This window comes from Cheilinus undulatus, linkage group 6, assembly GCF_018320785.1.
Source record: "Cheilinus undulatus linkage group 6, ASM1832078v1, whole genome shotgun sequence".
Taxonomy (NCBI): domain Eukaryota; kingdom Metazoa; phylum Chordata; class Actinopteri; order Labriformes; family Labridae; genus Cheilinus; species Cheilinus undulatus.
In genome coordinates, this window is record NC_054870.1 from 46,589,885 (window position 1) to 46,604,839 (window position 14,955).

The window sequence follows — 14,955 nt, forward strand, 5'->3', positions numbered from 1 at the left end:
CTCCATGCTTGGTGTGACACACACAGGCACACAACACAAAGGTTGCGTCAACTTTTAGACATTCAGCTGGCTTCAGGTGTGATTTCTAGACTGCCAGCACCTGTTACTGCCACAGGTGAGTTTAAATGAGCATCACATGCTTGAAATCAAATGATTTAGTCCCAGTTTTAAAAGGGTGCCAATCATTTTGTCTGGCCCATTTTTGAGTTTTGTGTAAAATTATGTCCATTTTGGCTTTTCTCTTCTGCTTTTTTGGTGTTGTTCCAATGCACACAAAGTAAATAAACATGTGTAAACCAAAAACATTTGTAATCACAACAATTTCCAGTAGAAATGGTGTATTTTCTGGAAAAAATTCTGTAATTCCAAGTAAAAAAAAAATGCAACCAATCAGTAAAAACGTGGTGAGTAAACAAAGATAGAAATGTGCCCTTTGTAAAAACAAGATCATCTGCCTGTGCTTGCTCATGCCATCTTTGTTTAAACAGTCAATATGCTATTCATGATCATTATATTTTGTGTGATTATTTAGTAAAATTACTGAAGCATTGTGGTGGCTTTAAAAAACAAAAAAATTGAAATGTGTTCTTCTACACTTACTTGGATGTTATAACTTTACTTTTTCTGTGACAACAAATCATTAAATGTGTTTTCTTGCTTTTGTTTGTCAGGGAGCTACAGGTAGAACCGGAGACAGAGGATCCAAAGGAGAGCGTGTAAGTAGAGTCATTCCTGCTATTCTCACAGGATGCTCCTTTTATGACTCAGACTGTAATGCACAGAAAAAGGTTCTGATGAATAGTAATGAAAGTCTACACTTCAGCACAAATATGACTAATCCCCACAAGCACATAAGCACCAGATAAAGGCATTTAACACTGAGTGCAGTTTCCTATTGTGTTCTCCAGGCAAAATTAAAGAGCTCTGTCACACTTCTGCAGTAATCTGTGGCAAATAGAGGATGCAAAATGAGGCTTTTAGCTTAATAGTTGCTAACAGAACCTCAAGACAGGTGACTGACTGGTAACATTAGCAGAAATAGCACAGGGTGCTCAGCATGTTGGGAAATAGTTAGGTAGAAGGCATGCCTTCATGAAGAAGCTGTTATCCTTCAAGAAACAGCTTTTAGTGAAAGTCTGAACAGCAGCTGCCTGTTGTGTCAGTTCTGACTGACATTATGGTACCAAACTCCACATTCACACTAGTTAAGCTTTCACTCATGGCATTATTTACTTGACCCACAGAGATTGAACACTAACCATCCAATGCAATGCAATACTTTACCATGCAATGCAATGTACTTTGATGTCTCCAGAGGGAAATTTGTCTTTGCCTCATAGTGCTGCATGCAGTTTTCTGCCTGCATCAGTTTGACACATCAGTAGTGTACTTCATCAGAAATTAACATGATGCAGGCAAGATGCAGTATGTAAATAACGACCAGAGGCAGAGGAGGCATTACAGCCGACACAGCAGAGACAACAACAGCTGAAAGTTGTAAAGACAAACCAATAAACCGTGTCCATTTTCACTGTCTCTGCACAGAGGCAAATACGTCTGCCAAACCATATGGCGACACATGATTCTGTTAGAAATCTATGTTGTTTGCATGCTTGATGAAGATATTGTGACACAGTTTAAAACATAAAAGTACCAGTTAACAGTCACTGATTAAAGCAGAACTCTAGAAGTGTAAAGTCCATGGGTAGATAAAAATGTTAGAGGAAGGAAGTGCAGACCACTAGTCACCAGCCTGAGATGATCTACTGCAACTATTGATTATTTATATTCAAATGTTAGCTCTAATCCCAGTTTTAACATTATTGTAGCCTCCCTTGGTGCCTCTATGTTTGCAATTTGCATGCTACACATCAGGTATTTTCATGCATCCTGAGATTTCTTATGCTCTAAGTATCATCCGGCAGACATGCATATGGGTGCATCTACATAAATTCGAATATCACGTAAAAGTCGATTTTTTTCCTGTTATTTACTTCAGAAATTTAAATTTCCATATAATCAAGATTCATCTCATAAAAAGCAAAACATATCAAGTATTTTTTCTTTTAATCTTGATGATCACAGCTTGAAGCTCATGACAATCAAAAATCCACTATCTCTAAATATTACAATATTGTGGAAAAGTCCAATTTGCAAAGATTTTCTGAGCCTTCATTCTCTCACTCTGGTTCAGTACACACAACCACAATCATGGGGAAGACTGCTGACTTGACTGTTGCCTAGAAGACAGTAATTTATACCCTTTACAAGGAGGGTGAGCCACAGAAGGTCTGTGCTGAAAGGGCAGGCTGTTCTCAGAGTGCCGAATGGAAAGTTGACTGGAAGAGGAAAGTGTGGTAAGAAAAGGTGCTCAAGCATCAGATTAGCTCAGAAGACTGTCAAGCCACCACACACAGGCTGGTCCAAGAAATGGACTACAATTGTTGTGTTCTTGGTGTGAAGCCAATCCTGAACCACAGATGTCATCAGCATCTCACCTGGAAAAATCCTGTTTTCAGATCAGAGAGGGACAGAATCCAAGGTGCTTCATGTCTGGTGTTTTCTGTTTCGACAGTCAATGATGGTTTGAGGTGCCATGTCATCTGCTGCTGTTAGTCCACTGGTCTTTATCAAATCCAGAGTCAATGCTGTCAGCCGTCTATCAGGAGATCTAAGAGCACTTCATACATCTATCTGCTGAGAAAGCTGTGGAGATACTGATTTCCTTTTCCAGCAGGACTCAGCTCCTGCCCACAGTGAAGCCAAACCATCAGAAACTGGTTGGCTGACCATGATGTTACTGTGTTTGATATGGCCAGCCAACTGGTCTGACCTGAACCCCATACAGAATGTCTGGGGAAATGTGAAGAGACGGATGAAAGACACCAGACTCAACAGTACAGACGAGCAACCTGGGCTTCATTACACCCCAGCAGTGCCACGGACTGATTGGCTCCATGCTATGTCGTATAAATGCAGTAAAATGTGCAAAAGGAGCTCTAACATATTACTGAGTGTATAAAGTAGAATCATTTTCCAGAAGGTCAACATTTCTATTTTATAAATCCTTTTGTTGACTGATGTTTTGTGATATTCTAATATTTTGAGATAGTGAATTTCACTTTGTATGAGATGAATCTAGAATTTATGGAAGTTTCACTCTTTGAGTTAATCCACAGGTAAAATTAACTTTACATGATATTCTATTTTTTTAAGTGTGCCTATATCATATCATGTATATTTACAAGAAGGTTTATGACTTATCTGATGCATACGAAAACACAAGATAAAAGAGCACTAACAAAGTTTACAGATTTTATGTTGAACCTGAAACTTGCCATATGATTTCAGTTGTAACTTAAGCCTAACTGTCTAGCTGGTGCAACCCAAACAGTTCAGTGCAGTGTCATGTAAAGATGTGACTGTGCTTCTTTAACTGCAGGGTGATCCAGGGATTCCTGGAGAAAGAGGTGTTCAAGGTGAGAGGGGTCGCTCAGGAGAACCGGGCCCTACTGGGCCAGTTGGACCTGTGGGCCAAAAGGGTGATCCTGGCCCTCCAGGACAGCTGGGGAATGCAAACCTCCTGGTGAGTTGTGCATTTGCAGATATCTCTCAGGTGTTGAAAAACCCTTTAATGAGCCTCTTTTCCTTCCTCAGCTTGTGTAACTAGCTCAGTTTTCTGCGTGGAGAATGGTGCAGCTACATATTCTGCATGAAACATCAAACAAGGGCTGTGCAAGGGAGGTTGCTGTTTTCTTTTTGCTTCCCACTCCTCATCCAGGCAAAACAGAAGGTCAGAGAGGGAGAGAGAGATGGAGACAGAGAGGAAAGACAGAGATATGTGGGTGTGCCTGGAGCTCTGCAGAGCAGCGAGAACACCTCCATGTGTCACAGACATTTTACACATACAGTACGCAGTCGTGGTGGTTATATAACATTCACAGCAAAGATTAAAAAACAGAGATGAATGCAAAGATTCAAGGCTACTCATGTTTGCCATTGTTATGGCTGCAGCCCTGGAGAGCTGCAGTAATATTTGTGAGGTTGAAATGGCTGACATAAGCATACAGCCTTCTCCTAACCATGTTATTTTACTTTTCACACCCTTTGAGTGACAGAGTTTGTATCTTCACATATATCTACCTGAAAAACTCCTACATTTAGAGGCTTATAGAGCTGGTCTGACAGGCTGTGGTTTTACTTTAAATGAGATGATGCATTATCATAGAATTGGACAGTATCACCAAGAAGTCTCTTTATAGTCAGAACATCTAATTTTATAATCCCGACTGGATCGGTTTTATTTCTAGCTGAGTTTAAAGCACAGATGTTATATTATAATGCAGGCGGGAATTCAGTAAACATAGAGCCAAAAAATTACAGTTTTTGCTATAATTCCTCCTCCCTGTCATTGTTCCAGCACAGATGCTTTCTATAAAACTGTTGTATATTTGAGTCTAAATAAATCCAGGAGCTGTTTTGATTTTCATGCTGAGATAAATACTGTGTCTCCTCTGCTACCTCTTCTCTATCACCGAAAGAGAACAATGTAATTGGCTCTTTATAATCCGTCTTGTTCACACTCAGGGTGATCCTGGCTTCAAGGAAGAACTCAAAATGTTTATCAGGAGTGAAGTTTTGAAGGTCTTTGAAGGTATGTAAAATATTTTCTTTACATTTTCTCACTCCTTCTTCTTCTGCATTGTAAATGTGAATTTCATTCGTCCCACCTTGCAGAGAGGCTGACAAGCACTGCCATACCACAGAAGACACCTGCAGGCATCTTAGCTCCACAAATCCAAGGCCCTCCAGGACCTCCTGGTCAGAGCGGATTACCAGGCCCTCCAGGGGAGCCTGGACCTCCTGGTCCTCAAGGTAGGAGCTTTGGGGAATCCAACATAACCATTTCAGGGAGATTAGAAATAACATGTTTAACCCTACGATTTATAATCGTATAATATAATCAACCATTTTTATACTGATGAACCGTAAAATCTGGTGAATAAGGAGAAAAGTATAAAATCTGAAAAAAGTATAAAATCTGAGAAAAGTATATTTATTTGTCCAAAAAGGTCAAAACATGAAATTGAAATGGAAAAACAATGTTTTTAAAAGGTGAATATATTCAAAAGAAAGTCAAAATCAGGACAGTAAATGGTCAGAATATGAGTCAAATGTTTTAATCAGGTGTCTTTAAGGTCAAACTATGGGATTATGAAGTCAAAGTTAAGAGTTGAAAACATGAGATGAAATACAAAATAATTAGTTAAAAAAGTCAAAATATGACTTAAATGTAAAATTATGAATCTAGATGTTCAAAATATTATATGAGAAGTCAAAATTATGAGTTGAAATGCTCAAAGTACAAAAATCTAAGTTTGAGTTCTAATTGTGAGATGCAAAATTGAAATTGTGAAATCAAAACACAAATTAGTTTCTTTTCCCATATTCCCGACTTTTATCAAATTATTTTACTCCTTACTTTTTCAGATTGTGTAACTTAACAAGGATATCTTAAATCATCAAGGATAAGTTTACATTTTTATACCTGAGGAAATCCACAGACCTCAAACTGATGGGTCAGTTAAAACAGAAATATGATAGAATCTTACAGACCAGATTTAATTTTTCCACTTCCACTTTAACTTTGAGTTTGACACCCCTGGTATAGACTATTTGCATCTGATTTCACACAGTCTTTTCCACTCACCCTCACCTAGACAGAAAGTGTGGAAAGCTTGAACTGTCATATTTTATGCCTGTGAATCATTTTATAAAGTTTTAAAGAAAGTGTTTTCCAAAGCAATGGCCCATTTGCAATAAAAGCCCTGAATAGTCTAATGCCAACACTAGTAAACACTAAAGTTTGAAACATGACCTTGTTCACTGGTGACTTTTTTTTAACCAAATCAGAAGTTGAAAACAAAGAGCAGTGGTAGATGCCTCACTGTTTAGTATAGTATGCTTCATAGTAGCGTAGTGTCAACACCGGCACTTCCACCATCAGCTTTAGAGGGTGGCTTCATCATAGCTGCATGGCTGCAAAAGGTCAATACTGGTGCAACTTATATTCCAGATTTTATGGTAATAGTTATATAGTATATGTATGTACCTAATTTACTACCATTTGCTTTATCACACGTATTCTAGAGAAGCAGCTTTTCCTGCTTCATAGAGAAAGCTGCAGGCTTACATGACTTGTGCAGAGTAAACAACATCGCACACATGCTGAATTGCAGGGGAAGGGGGCTTAAATATGAGTTGACACATGCACTTTGTAGGGATTCATGGGTATTTTTCTCTTGCTTACACCCATATATCAATGCAGACTGAGGGGCAGGAAGCAGAGGAAAAGGCCAGGAGTGTGGTGCACAGCGTCTCTCTCTCTGGGAAATATGAAGACAGATGAAGAATTGGCTGTGAATAAGAGAAAGTAGTATCAATGCGGACAGGAAAGAGCCCCAGTATTGATACCTCACTCCAGGACAGAAAGCCTCTAAAGAACAAAAAGGAGCATAGTCAGGAAAAAGAGAGTGGACATTCTTTATCAAACTGGTATTGGCTGCTCATACAACACTAATGGTTTGCTGGTCAGGCTTTTTACCTCAAACTTGCTTAGATTTGTATTGTGTCTGCAGCAGAACTACCATTTTTTAACTTCAGAAGAGAAAGAGTGTGTTAGTCGTTGGTGCTTTCAAAGCTCCAGCGCATTGGCCTTTCTCTTTGAGCTTTGTATCTACCTCACATTATTCAAGACCATTTCACCCAATGCTTTAACGTGAAATGCTGCTCTCTTTCATGAATAATATAGTAAAAGTAGGCAACCAGTCGCCTATAAATAGTTCTGCTGTGTTAATGCCATTTGCATTACACATGTTTTGATTTTGTTTAGCTTGTTTTACTTTTTTATGCTTGAAAGAGTGTTTTATAGGTGATTCTTAACGCAGCTTTGCAATAGATATTTATTAAAAACAAAAAAAGAAGGCAATGTCCCTTGATAAATCAAAATCTCAACAACTTCTTAATTTTTTCTTTGTTGACTTGTGCCTCCGCTCAGCTGGGGAGAGAGTTTGGGGTAATATTTCCTCATTATTTCTCGTCATCCTCTGCTGGAGACTGCGCTCCCCTGGAATATACAATTTGACTTCTTCTCCAATACGCCAAGATGAATTGTTTATGGAGAAAAATAACCCTTCTTTTTTTCGTCCCCCATGGTTTGATTTCACACGGGTGAAAGTCTCCAATGTGCAAGAACACCCATAAGGACGCTGCTGGAGTGCAATTCTTTTTGTTTTTGTATTTTTTTCTTACTTTGTTATAACCGAGTGCTCATTTATCATTCTATTTATCCTTTACTTCTGAGAATACTCACTGATGTAAGTCATTATGTTTAAGTGCATATTTCATTAACGCTACATGTTGTTGTTTTAACATCCATTTTTAATCTGCTTTTTGAGTGCACTCTGTATATTGATTACCACCCCCATTTCCTAAAAAGTTGGGTCACTGTGCAAAATATAGATTGAAACTGAATGTGATGATTTTCCAAACAATGAAAAATCCAATTTTTTATATGTAAATATCAGAAATACAATGAAGGAAATGATGAAATTAAGATGAGTTGTTACAAAAATATTCCCATTTTGAGTTTGAAGCCAGCAGCACCTTTGAAAAAGTGGTAACAGAGGACAAGCAAACATCAGAAACTAGATAAGTTTAACTAGCTACTAGGGCTGGGTTTTCCCCACAGCTAATTATATGATATGTATCACAATACAATACATATTTTTGCTTCACATGTTAGTAAAATTTAGGCACTACAGTTTTTGTAATGAATCAGCAAGTGTGGATTAAACAGCCTTAATTTTACTCCTAAAGAAGAATAATCCTCTGTTATCAGCTATGCTGTACGGTTCAAGTCTTTACTGATAAAGCCTTAAGTGCTGCTTATCATCTCCTCATCCTGTTTAACGACACACACTGGCCCCTTGTAGCAAGCCTAGCTGTTACTGCTAACTGCTGATTAACCTGGCAAGGATTTGGTGTTGCTGCAGTATTTTACCTTGTTTTTGCCCAGTTTTCACATATCATAACTCATGTCCAACTCCTGGCTTTCTATCATTTTAAGAAACGCAACATAATCCTGTTTCTTTGCTTTCTGTTGCACCAGCAGTTGGTAAACTTTCTCATCCATGTTACCAAGTGGTGTAAAGATAAATCGCTCTGAATTATAACTGATCTCTACGTCAAAAGGTCCGGGTGAATCACTCCTTGGAGCCCTGGCTGGTAACATAAATCATTCTTTGCACTAGTTTTACCGTTAAAGATCAGTTTACTGAAGCTCTGATGCTTGTTATCATAGCTTATTTCACCATGGTTTGGCTCAGTGATGTTAAGCTCGAGTGATTCGAGTTTACCTTTTACCTTTACATGAGAGCTACATCACTGGTAGGTGCTTACTAGGCAGCAGGGTGTTAACGGAGCATCGCTAAAATGTCTCACAGTTATTCCTCTGTACGTCAGAAATCAAGTCATGTGGACTTAATCTGACAGAATGATAACTTTTGAACTGACTGCCCATCTGTGTGCTTTGGAAACAAGAGATTTAATACAACAGCAGCTCATAAATCTTACCCATAAGGACAGCGGTGTCCGAACTCTTTCCACTGAGAGGGACATACAGAAAATTTTTAAGGATGGTGAGCCACTTTCATATACCCCACCTTTATGAATCAAAATTAGTCAATCTAGTCCTTTTCAGTAAAGATATGCTAAGTGATTTGATATGCTTTAATTGCTGGTGAATGGCTCACAAGGCAAATAGCTAGTTTTTTAAGGGTTTTGACAAGGTCAGTCTGATTTCAGGGGAGCCCTTTGGCTCCACTGTGGTAAGAACGAGACTGACGCTGCATGTACTAGAGAATTTACAGTGTTGTCTCAGTTTCCAATGTATCTTCCAATGTTTCTCAGTTTACAATGTATAGAAAGATGTTTTTATTTTACTGTTTACATTACTATTTTAACCCTTATTTCCCTTTACTAGCAGGCACACAGGGCTCTGTGTTTATCCAAGTCTCCTTTAATTGTTAAACTAGTTCCAGGATGGGGTCACAAGAGGGTTTTCTGTGTCTCTCAGTACAGTCTTAAAAGCACAGAGGAAATACCGGAAGAGTGACAGTTACAAAAGGAGAGCAGGACAGAACTGTAGAAAGGCATCAACCTAGCAGCAGGAGCCTTATTTGCTCATTTGTGCAAGGTGGATCAGGAGGAGCGCTGCCAGAGCCCTACAAAATGACCTCCACCAGGCTGATGGTGTAGTGTGCATGTTTTTGCCAGAACCACCTGTGTGGCATGAGGGCAGACATCCTTTAGTGTGACCCGTACTCACAGCCCAGCCCCATTCAGCTCGATTGGCATTCAACGGAGAACACCAGGATTGGCAGGTCAGCCATTAGCACCTCTGTCTCTTCACACTGAGTACATGTGACAGGCGTGAAAGAGTTTGGAGACATTATGCTGCCTGTAACATCGTCCAGCATGAGCGGTTTTGTGATGGGTCAGTGATGGTCTGAGGAGGGTTGCACAGACCTCCATCGGTTTACCTGACAGCTGTTGAGTACCAGGATGAAAATCTCCCAGTGATTATCAGACCTTAAACTGGTGCAGTGAGCCCTGAGTTTTCCTGGTGTAGGATAATAGCCAGTCTCATGTGGCTTCTGTGTGCAGGCAGCTGCCAAGAAGGGTGTGATGTCATTAGCTGCCCCTTTCATTCCTATAGCCTGCTGCAATGAAGCACTTATTGTATGTATCGTGCGTCCAATGCTGCCATGTATCAAAACAGACTGTCCAGGAGCTCGCTGATGCCATGATCTTGGTTTGGAAGGAGGATGCCACTCGTTGAGCTTCCTCCAAGACTAGTTAGAAAACTACGGCAGCTAAAGCTGAGAAAATTATGTTGATGTTGGAGCTGACGCATTTTGAGTAGCAGTTGATTAAAGTGGAAGAAAATAACAGAAGAGAAGAGTTGGACTCCTTGGCTGCTGTATCAGCTGAGACAGGATGGGGGAATGTTTGGCCACTAAGAGACATGGATAAGAAAATACACACCTGATACGTTTGGTTGTCAGCAAGTTCTTTGACCAACATCTGTTACCATTTACAGTGCCTATAAAAAGTATTCACTCCCTTGGATGTTTTACCCTTTTATTTGTTTTATAAATCAATCATGGTCAATCTAATTTGGCTTTTCTGACTAAAAAGACATAGATAAAAATATGGTTTAATTGCTGGTTAATGGCTCACAAGGCAAATAGCCAGTGACTTCAAGGGTTTAAAAAAGGCCCGTCTGATTTCAGGGGAGCCCTTTGGCTCCACCGTGGTCAGAACAAGAATGACGCTGCATGTACTACAGAATTTACAGTGTTGTCTCAGTTTCAGTCACAAAAAAGCCCATAAATTAATTGTGGTGTCAAAATGTTTGTTTACAGAATTAGCATGGGAGCACTGCATAGTGCTGGAACTAAAACATCCCCTAATCCAAAAGAATTTATACCTTTGTCACAAACTATATATTTTTTCTGTTTTCTTATCAACAGACAAGTATAGTTCCCTGATGAGCCCCCAAGACCAGAACTCAATCCAGTTGAGCTAGGACAATTTTGTAGTGAATAATGGTATAAAAATGCAGTGTCTAGATTTACAAGCCTGATTAGGACCTATCCAAAAGGTTTCCTTGTATTTTTTGGTCAGAAATGCCAAATTATATTGACCATGGTTGGTTTTTTAAAACAATATAAGGATAAAACATTGAAGGCAGTGAATGCTTTTTATAGGCACTCTACCTCTTATCGCTTGAGTGCATACAGTATTCCAGTAAACTTTCTTAGAGACTGACGTTCACCGGTGCTAACCTGCAGACCAATCACAGTGCTTGTGCTCTACATAGTTTTGATGTATAGATACATTTTTTTGGCCTCTACATAGGATCCAAGGCAGTGATGTAGTGCAGTATATATAAAAAATACCGAGTAGGCCCACTTATTTTTTGTCACAATAGTTTTTTCACTTTAAAACGAAGAGTCTACCCACTATAAATTAAAAGTACACCCCCTACACAGCTGGTTCAGGGCTATGTGGACCTACAGCAGAGTTTCAGATGCAGAGGCATAAGTCAGGTTTAAAAAAGAGGGAAAAGAGCTTGGAGATTTCCGCCCTGAGGAGGTTCAGGCGTCTGACCAGAATGTCTCCAGGGTAACGCTCTTCGGAGGTCTTACGGGCACATCCAACTCAGAGCAGACCCCAGGGCAGATTTAGAGCTAAAGTTGCAGGAGGAGTTGGAAAGGGGGAGGGAAGTCTGGGTTGATCGCTTAGGATTAGGATCGCTTAGGATTTTACAGGATAGTTTGCCTCCCCCAACAATCATAGGAGGAGCCTTGTCGCAAACAACTGTCTGAGTAGTCTGCATGTGTGTGGTGTCAACACGATTATTTTACTGCTCCAAATCGTGTTGTAGCCTTCAAAATCCTGAATCGTTGACAATGAAACACATTTGATATTTACCATTCTAGGTCGTAGTGCTGCTGACGGAGTACCTACAATAACCAGTGAGAGCGAGCAGACCGGGTAGCATAACAGCCAGATCATACGTACTTTCACCACTCACAACCATGAACACAACTTTAACTATTTTTCAGCCATGATTTCATCCCGAGTCTTTCCCTTGTTTTATGATTTTTGCTTCACCTGTAACGCATACCAGGACAGCCTGTTGTGGAGAGACAGCAAGACGGTATTGACAGAGGTCCGTGTTTTGTTTGTTTTCTGAAGTCACATGATCACGTGAGGTCGTAGTCAGGTCGGCAGGTGTCTCCAGTGATCTGACAGGCTGGCTGAGTCGTCTGGTGTTTGTGTTCAGAGGATTAAAGATGAAAAATCCTTGGAAATTATCCTGAAGTCTGCAGTCTCCCACGGTTTTAAGATTGTTTCAGAATAAAAAATCATGTAGTGTGTGGACGGACATAGATTGCTGCTAATGCTGTCCAGCTCCAGATATGTAGAAGGTAATGGATAGATGGAGGCACATCAGTGAAGAATTACAACTTTAGTAGTTTCTACAACAAGATCTGCTATGTGATTTGAGTTTTCCTTTAATTTTTGAGCATTAATCTGGCACATTATTAATCATAAACAGGTCAAATTTTACATGTAAAATCCCACACTAGGCAAAAACAGAAACATTCAATTTTCAAAATGACAGAAACCGGTCTCTTTAGGTCCAAAGAGATAAACGTGAACCATCCCAACTTTATTTTAATGTGTTGCTAGCATCAAATTTGAAATGGGCTTTTTTCCCCTAAAAATCATCACAATCCTCTCTTTAAACAACTGCATATTCTCTTCTAATATTTTCAGTTTAAAATTGTGTTTCATCACTTTCTGTTTTACCATCTTGCACAACATCCCAACTTTTTGGTATGTTGAGCTGTGATACTGACTGAAAAAAAGTTCTTTATTTTTCAAGGTTGCTCTGCTTTGTGCTCTCCTCTGTCAGAATATGAGTAAATATCTCAGTGATTGTTGTTGATGGAGCAGCCGGTCAAAGAATGACGTTTCTGTTTTCCATTGTAAGCCGCAGCATGAAACATGGATATCACTGTTATTACTGTTTTCACTGTGCAACATGTGTAGAGCTGCAGTCTTTTCATTCAGAGCATGGATACACTCTCTGAGGCAATTTTATTTTTTTATTAAAAGATTTGCTCATTAGTGCCCCAAGATATCATTTCTTTTCAACCAAATACAGGCCCAGTGCAGCATGTTTCGATTTATCAGAGTGCACCAATCCAGCGTGCCACCAGAGCTCATCACCCTGTGTGGTAGGCTGTTTGCTGTTTTTTGCTGAAGGTACAGTGCTCTTTTCTCCATGGAACGTCTCCTTCCTGAATGAATGCCCCAGGCTCTGTGAGTGCTGAGAGAAGTCTCATTATAGTGGCAATGTGAGGATAGCCTCTCTCTCTGTGAGACTCTGTTTGAAAGCATTCATAAGCCTTTTCTTTTTTTTTTTTTTACACTGAGATTTTCACTGACATGTAAGCGTTGAAGCGTTTCCCCTTTGGGCCAGGCGGTGCAATGCTTGATACTCCTGTCAATGTTTCTGATGCACTCCATGCAACCACTGGTCCTGAGACTCCATTACTTTAAGTGCCTCGCAGGGAAATATTCTCGCAGAGCCTCAGTTTTTACTCGGTATGCTGACATTTTTTTAACTGTTAAGATTTGCAGGTTGTGCATGGAGTGAGCAATCCTTTGATTGAATTGTGAATGTGCATATCAGGGATGTAACAATACGCTCAAGCTTTTTGGATGTCGTCCATTTGCCCAATGCCTTTTTCAATATTTTACCCTTTTATTGCTCTTATAAATCAATTGTGGTCAATATGATTTAGTTTTTTTGATAAACATATTACAAAAAAACTCTTTAATATCCAAATGAAAACAGATTTCTACAAAGTAATGCGAATTAAATAGAAATATGTAACAAGTGACTGCATAAATATTCACCCTCTTTAAAGTGACTGATCTAATTTAAGAGGTCCAGACAATTGGTGCTAGTAGTCTCACTATTAGTGTAACTGGGATCACCTGAGTGCAGTGAATGTGTCTCAAGTGATTTTAGTATAAAGACACCTGTGTCTGGAAGGTCCAGTCACTGGTTAGTATTATTAGCTACCATTACACCATGAAGACAAAAGAACACTCCAAGCAACTCAGATGAAAGGTAAAGGAAATGTGTAAGAGAGAGGATGGTTACAAAAAAAACATCCAAGGAACTGAACATCCAACGGAGTTCAGTTAAATCTATCATCAAGAAATGGAAGGGATATGGCACATGTGTCAATCTGCCTCGATCAGGCCGTCCTCACAAATTAAGCGACCGTGCAAGAAGGAGGCAAGTGAGAGAGACCACCAAGACACCTATGACTACTCTGAAGGAGTTACAAGCTTCAGCAGCTGAGATGGGAAAAACTCTGCATACTACTGTTGCCCTTGATCTTCACCAGACAAACCTTTATGGGAGAGTGGCAAAGAGAAAGATACTGAACGAAAAATCATTAAATCTGGACTACATTTAGCCAAAAGGCATGTGGGAGACTCTATGGTCAAGTGAAAGAAAGTTCATTGGCCTGATGAGACCAAAATGGTGCTTTTTGGCCATCTGACAAGGTGCTATGTTTGGCAGACACCAAACACTGCACATAACCACTAACACACCATCCCCACTGTGGCGCACTGTGGTGGCAGCATCATGCTGTGGGGATGCTTCTGAGCAGCCGGTCCTGGAAGGCTTGTTAAAGTAGATGGTAAATGGAACAAAACAAAATACAGGATAATCCTTTAGGACAATCTTATTCCGTCTGCAAGAGAACCACGGCTTTGGTGAAGATTTTTTTCCAATAAGATAATGACCTGAAGCATACAGAGAAAGCTCCACAGAAGTGGTTTGAAGACAACAATGTGAATGTTCTGGAGCAGCTGAGTCAACGCCCAGACTTCAATTTAGTAGAGAATTTGTGGCAGGAATTGAAAAGTCGGTTCGAGCTTGACCCCTGTGCAAACTGACAGAGCTTGAGCAGTTTTGCAAAGCAGAATGGAGTAAAAATGTAGTGTCCAGACGTGCAAGCCTGATTGAGACCTTTCCACACAGACTCAGTGCTGTGATTGCAGCCAAATTTACTAAATACTGACTTGAAGGTTGTGAATATTTATGCAATCACCTGTTTTACAGAACATATTTTGTTTAATTGACATTACTTTGTAGATGAGTGATTGACTCTGATTGCTGTAAAATGGCACCCATTGATATCCTCTGTCTTTATGTTTTGCCATACCAGTTTTGTAACTTCCTGAAGAAGGCTGGAGTTTGGGTTTTTAGTCCTGCTCTACTGAAAGAAAATG

The 14,955-nt window shown here is 39.7% G+C and overlaps 1 protein-coding gene across 6 annotated transcripts in view; it reads left to right on the forward strand.

Moving 5' to 3' along the window:
- LOC121510817 (collagen alpha-1(XIX) chain-like) overlaps positions 1-14,955 on the forward strand; it is a 281,327-nt gene that overhangs the window by 249,065 nt on the left and 17,307 nt on the right. For 4 of the 6 annotated variants that reach the window (XM_041789059.1, XM_041789062.1, XM_041789060.1 and 1 more), the window contains 4 exons: positions 672-716; positions 3,443-3,586; positions 4,588-4,654; positions 4,738-4,875. In XM_041789059.1, coding sequence (XP_041644993.1) covers positions 672-716; positions 3,443-3,586; positions 4,588-4,654; positions 4,738-4,875 — 394 coding nt within the window. Of the gene's footprint in view, positions 1-671; positions 717-3,442; positions 3,587-3,657; positions 4,655-4,737; positions 4,876-6,328; positions 6,895-14,955 lie in introns of those variants that run through there. The other 2 variants (XM_041789063.1, XR_005991990.1) reach the window with 2 other exon arrangements.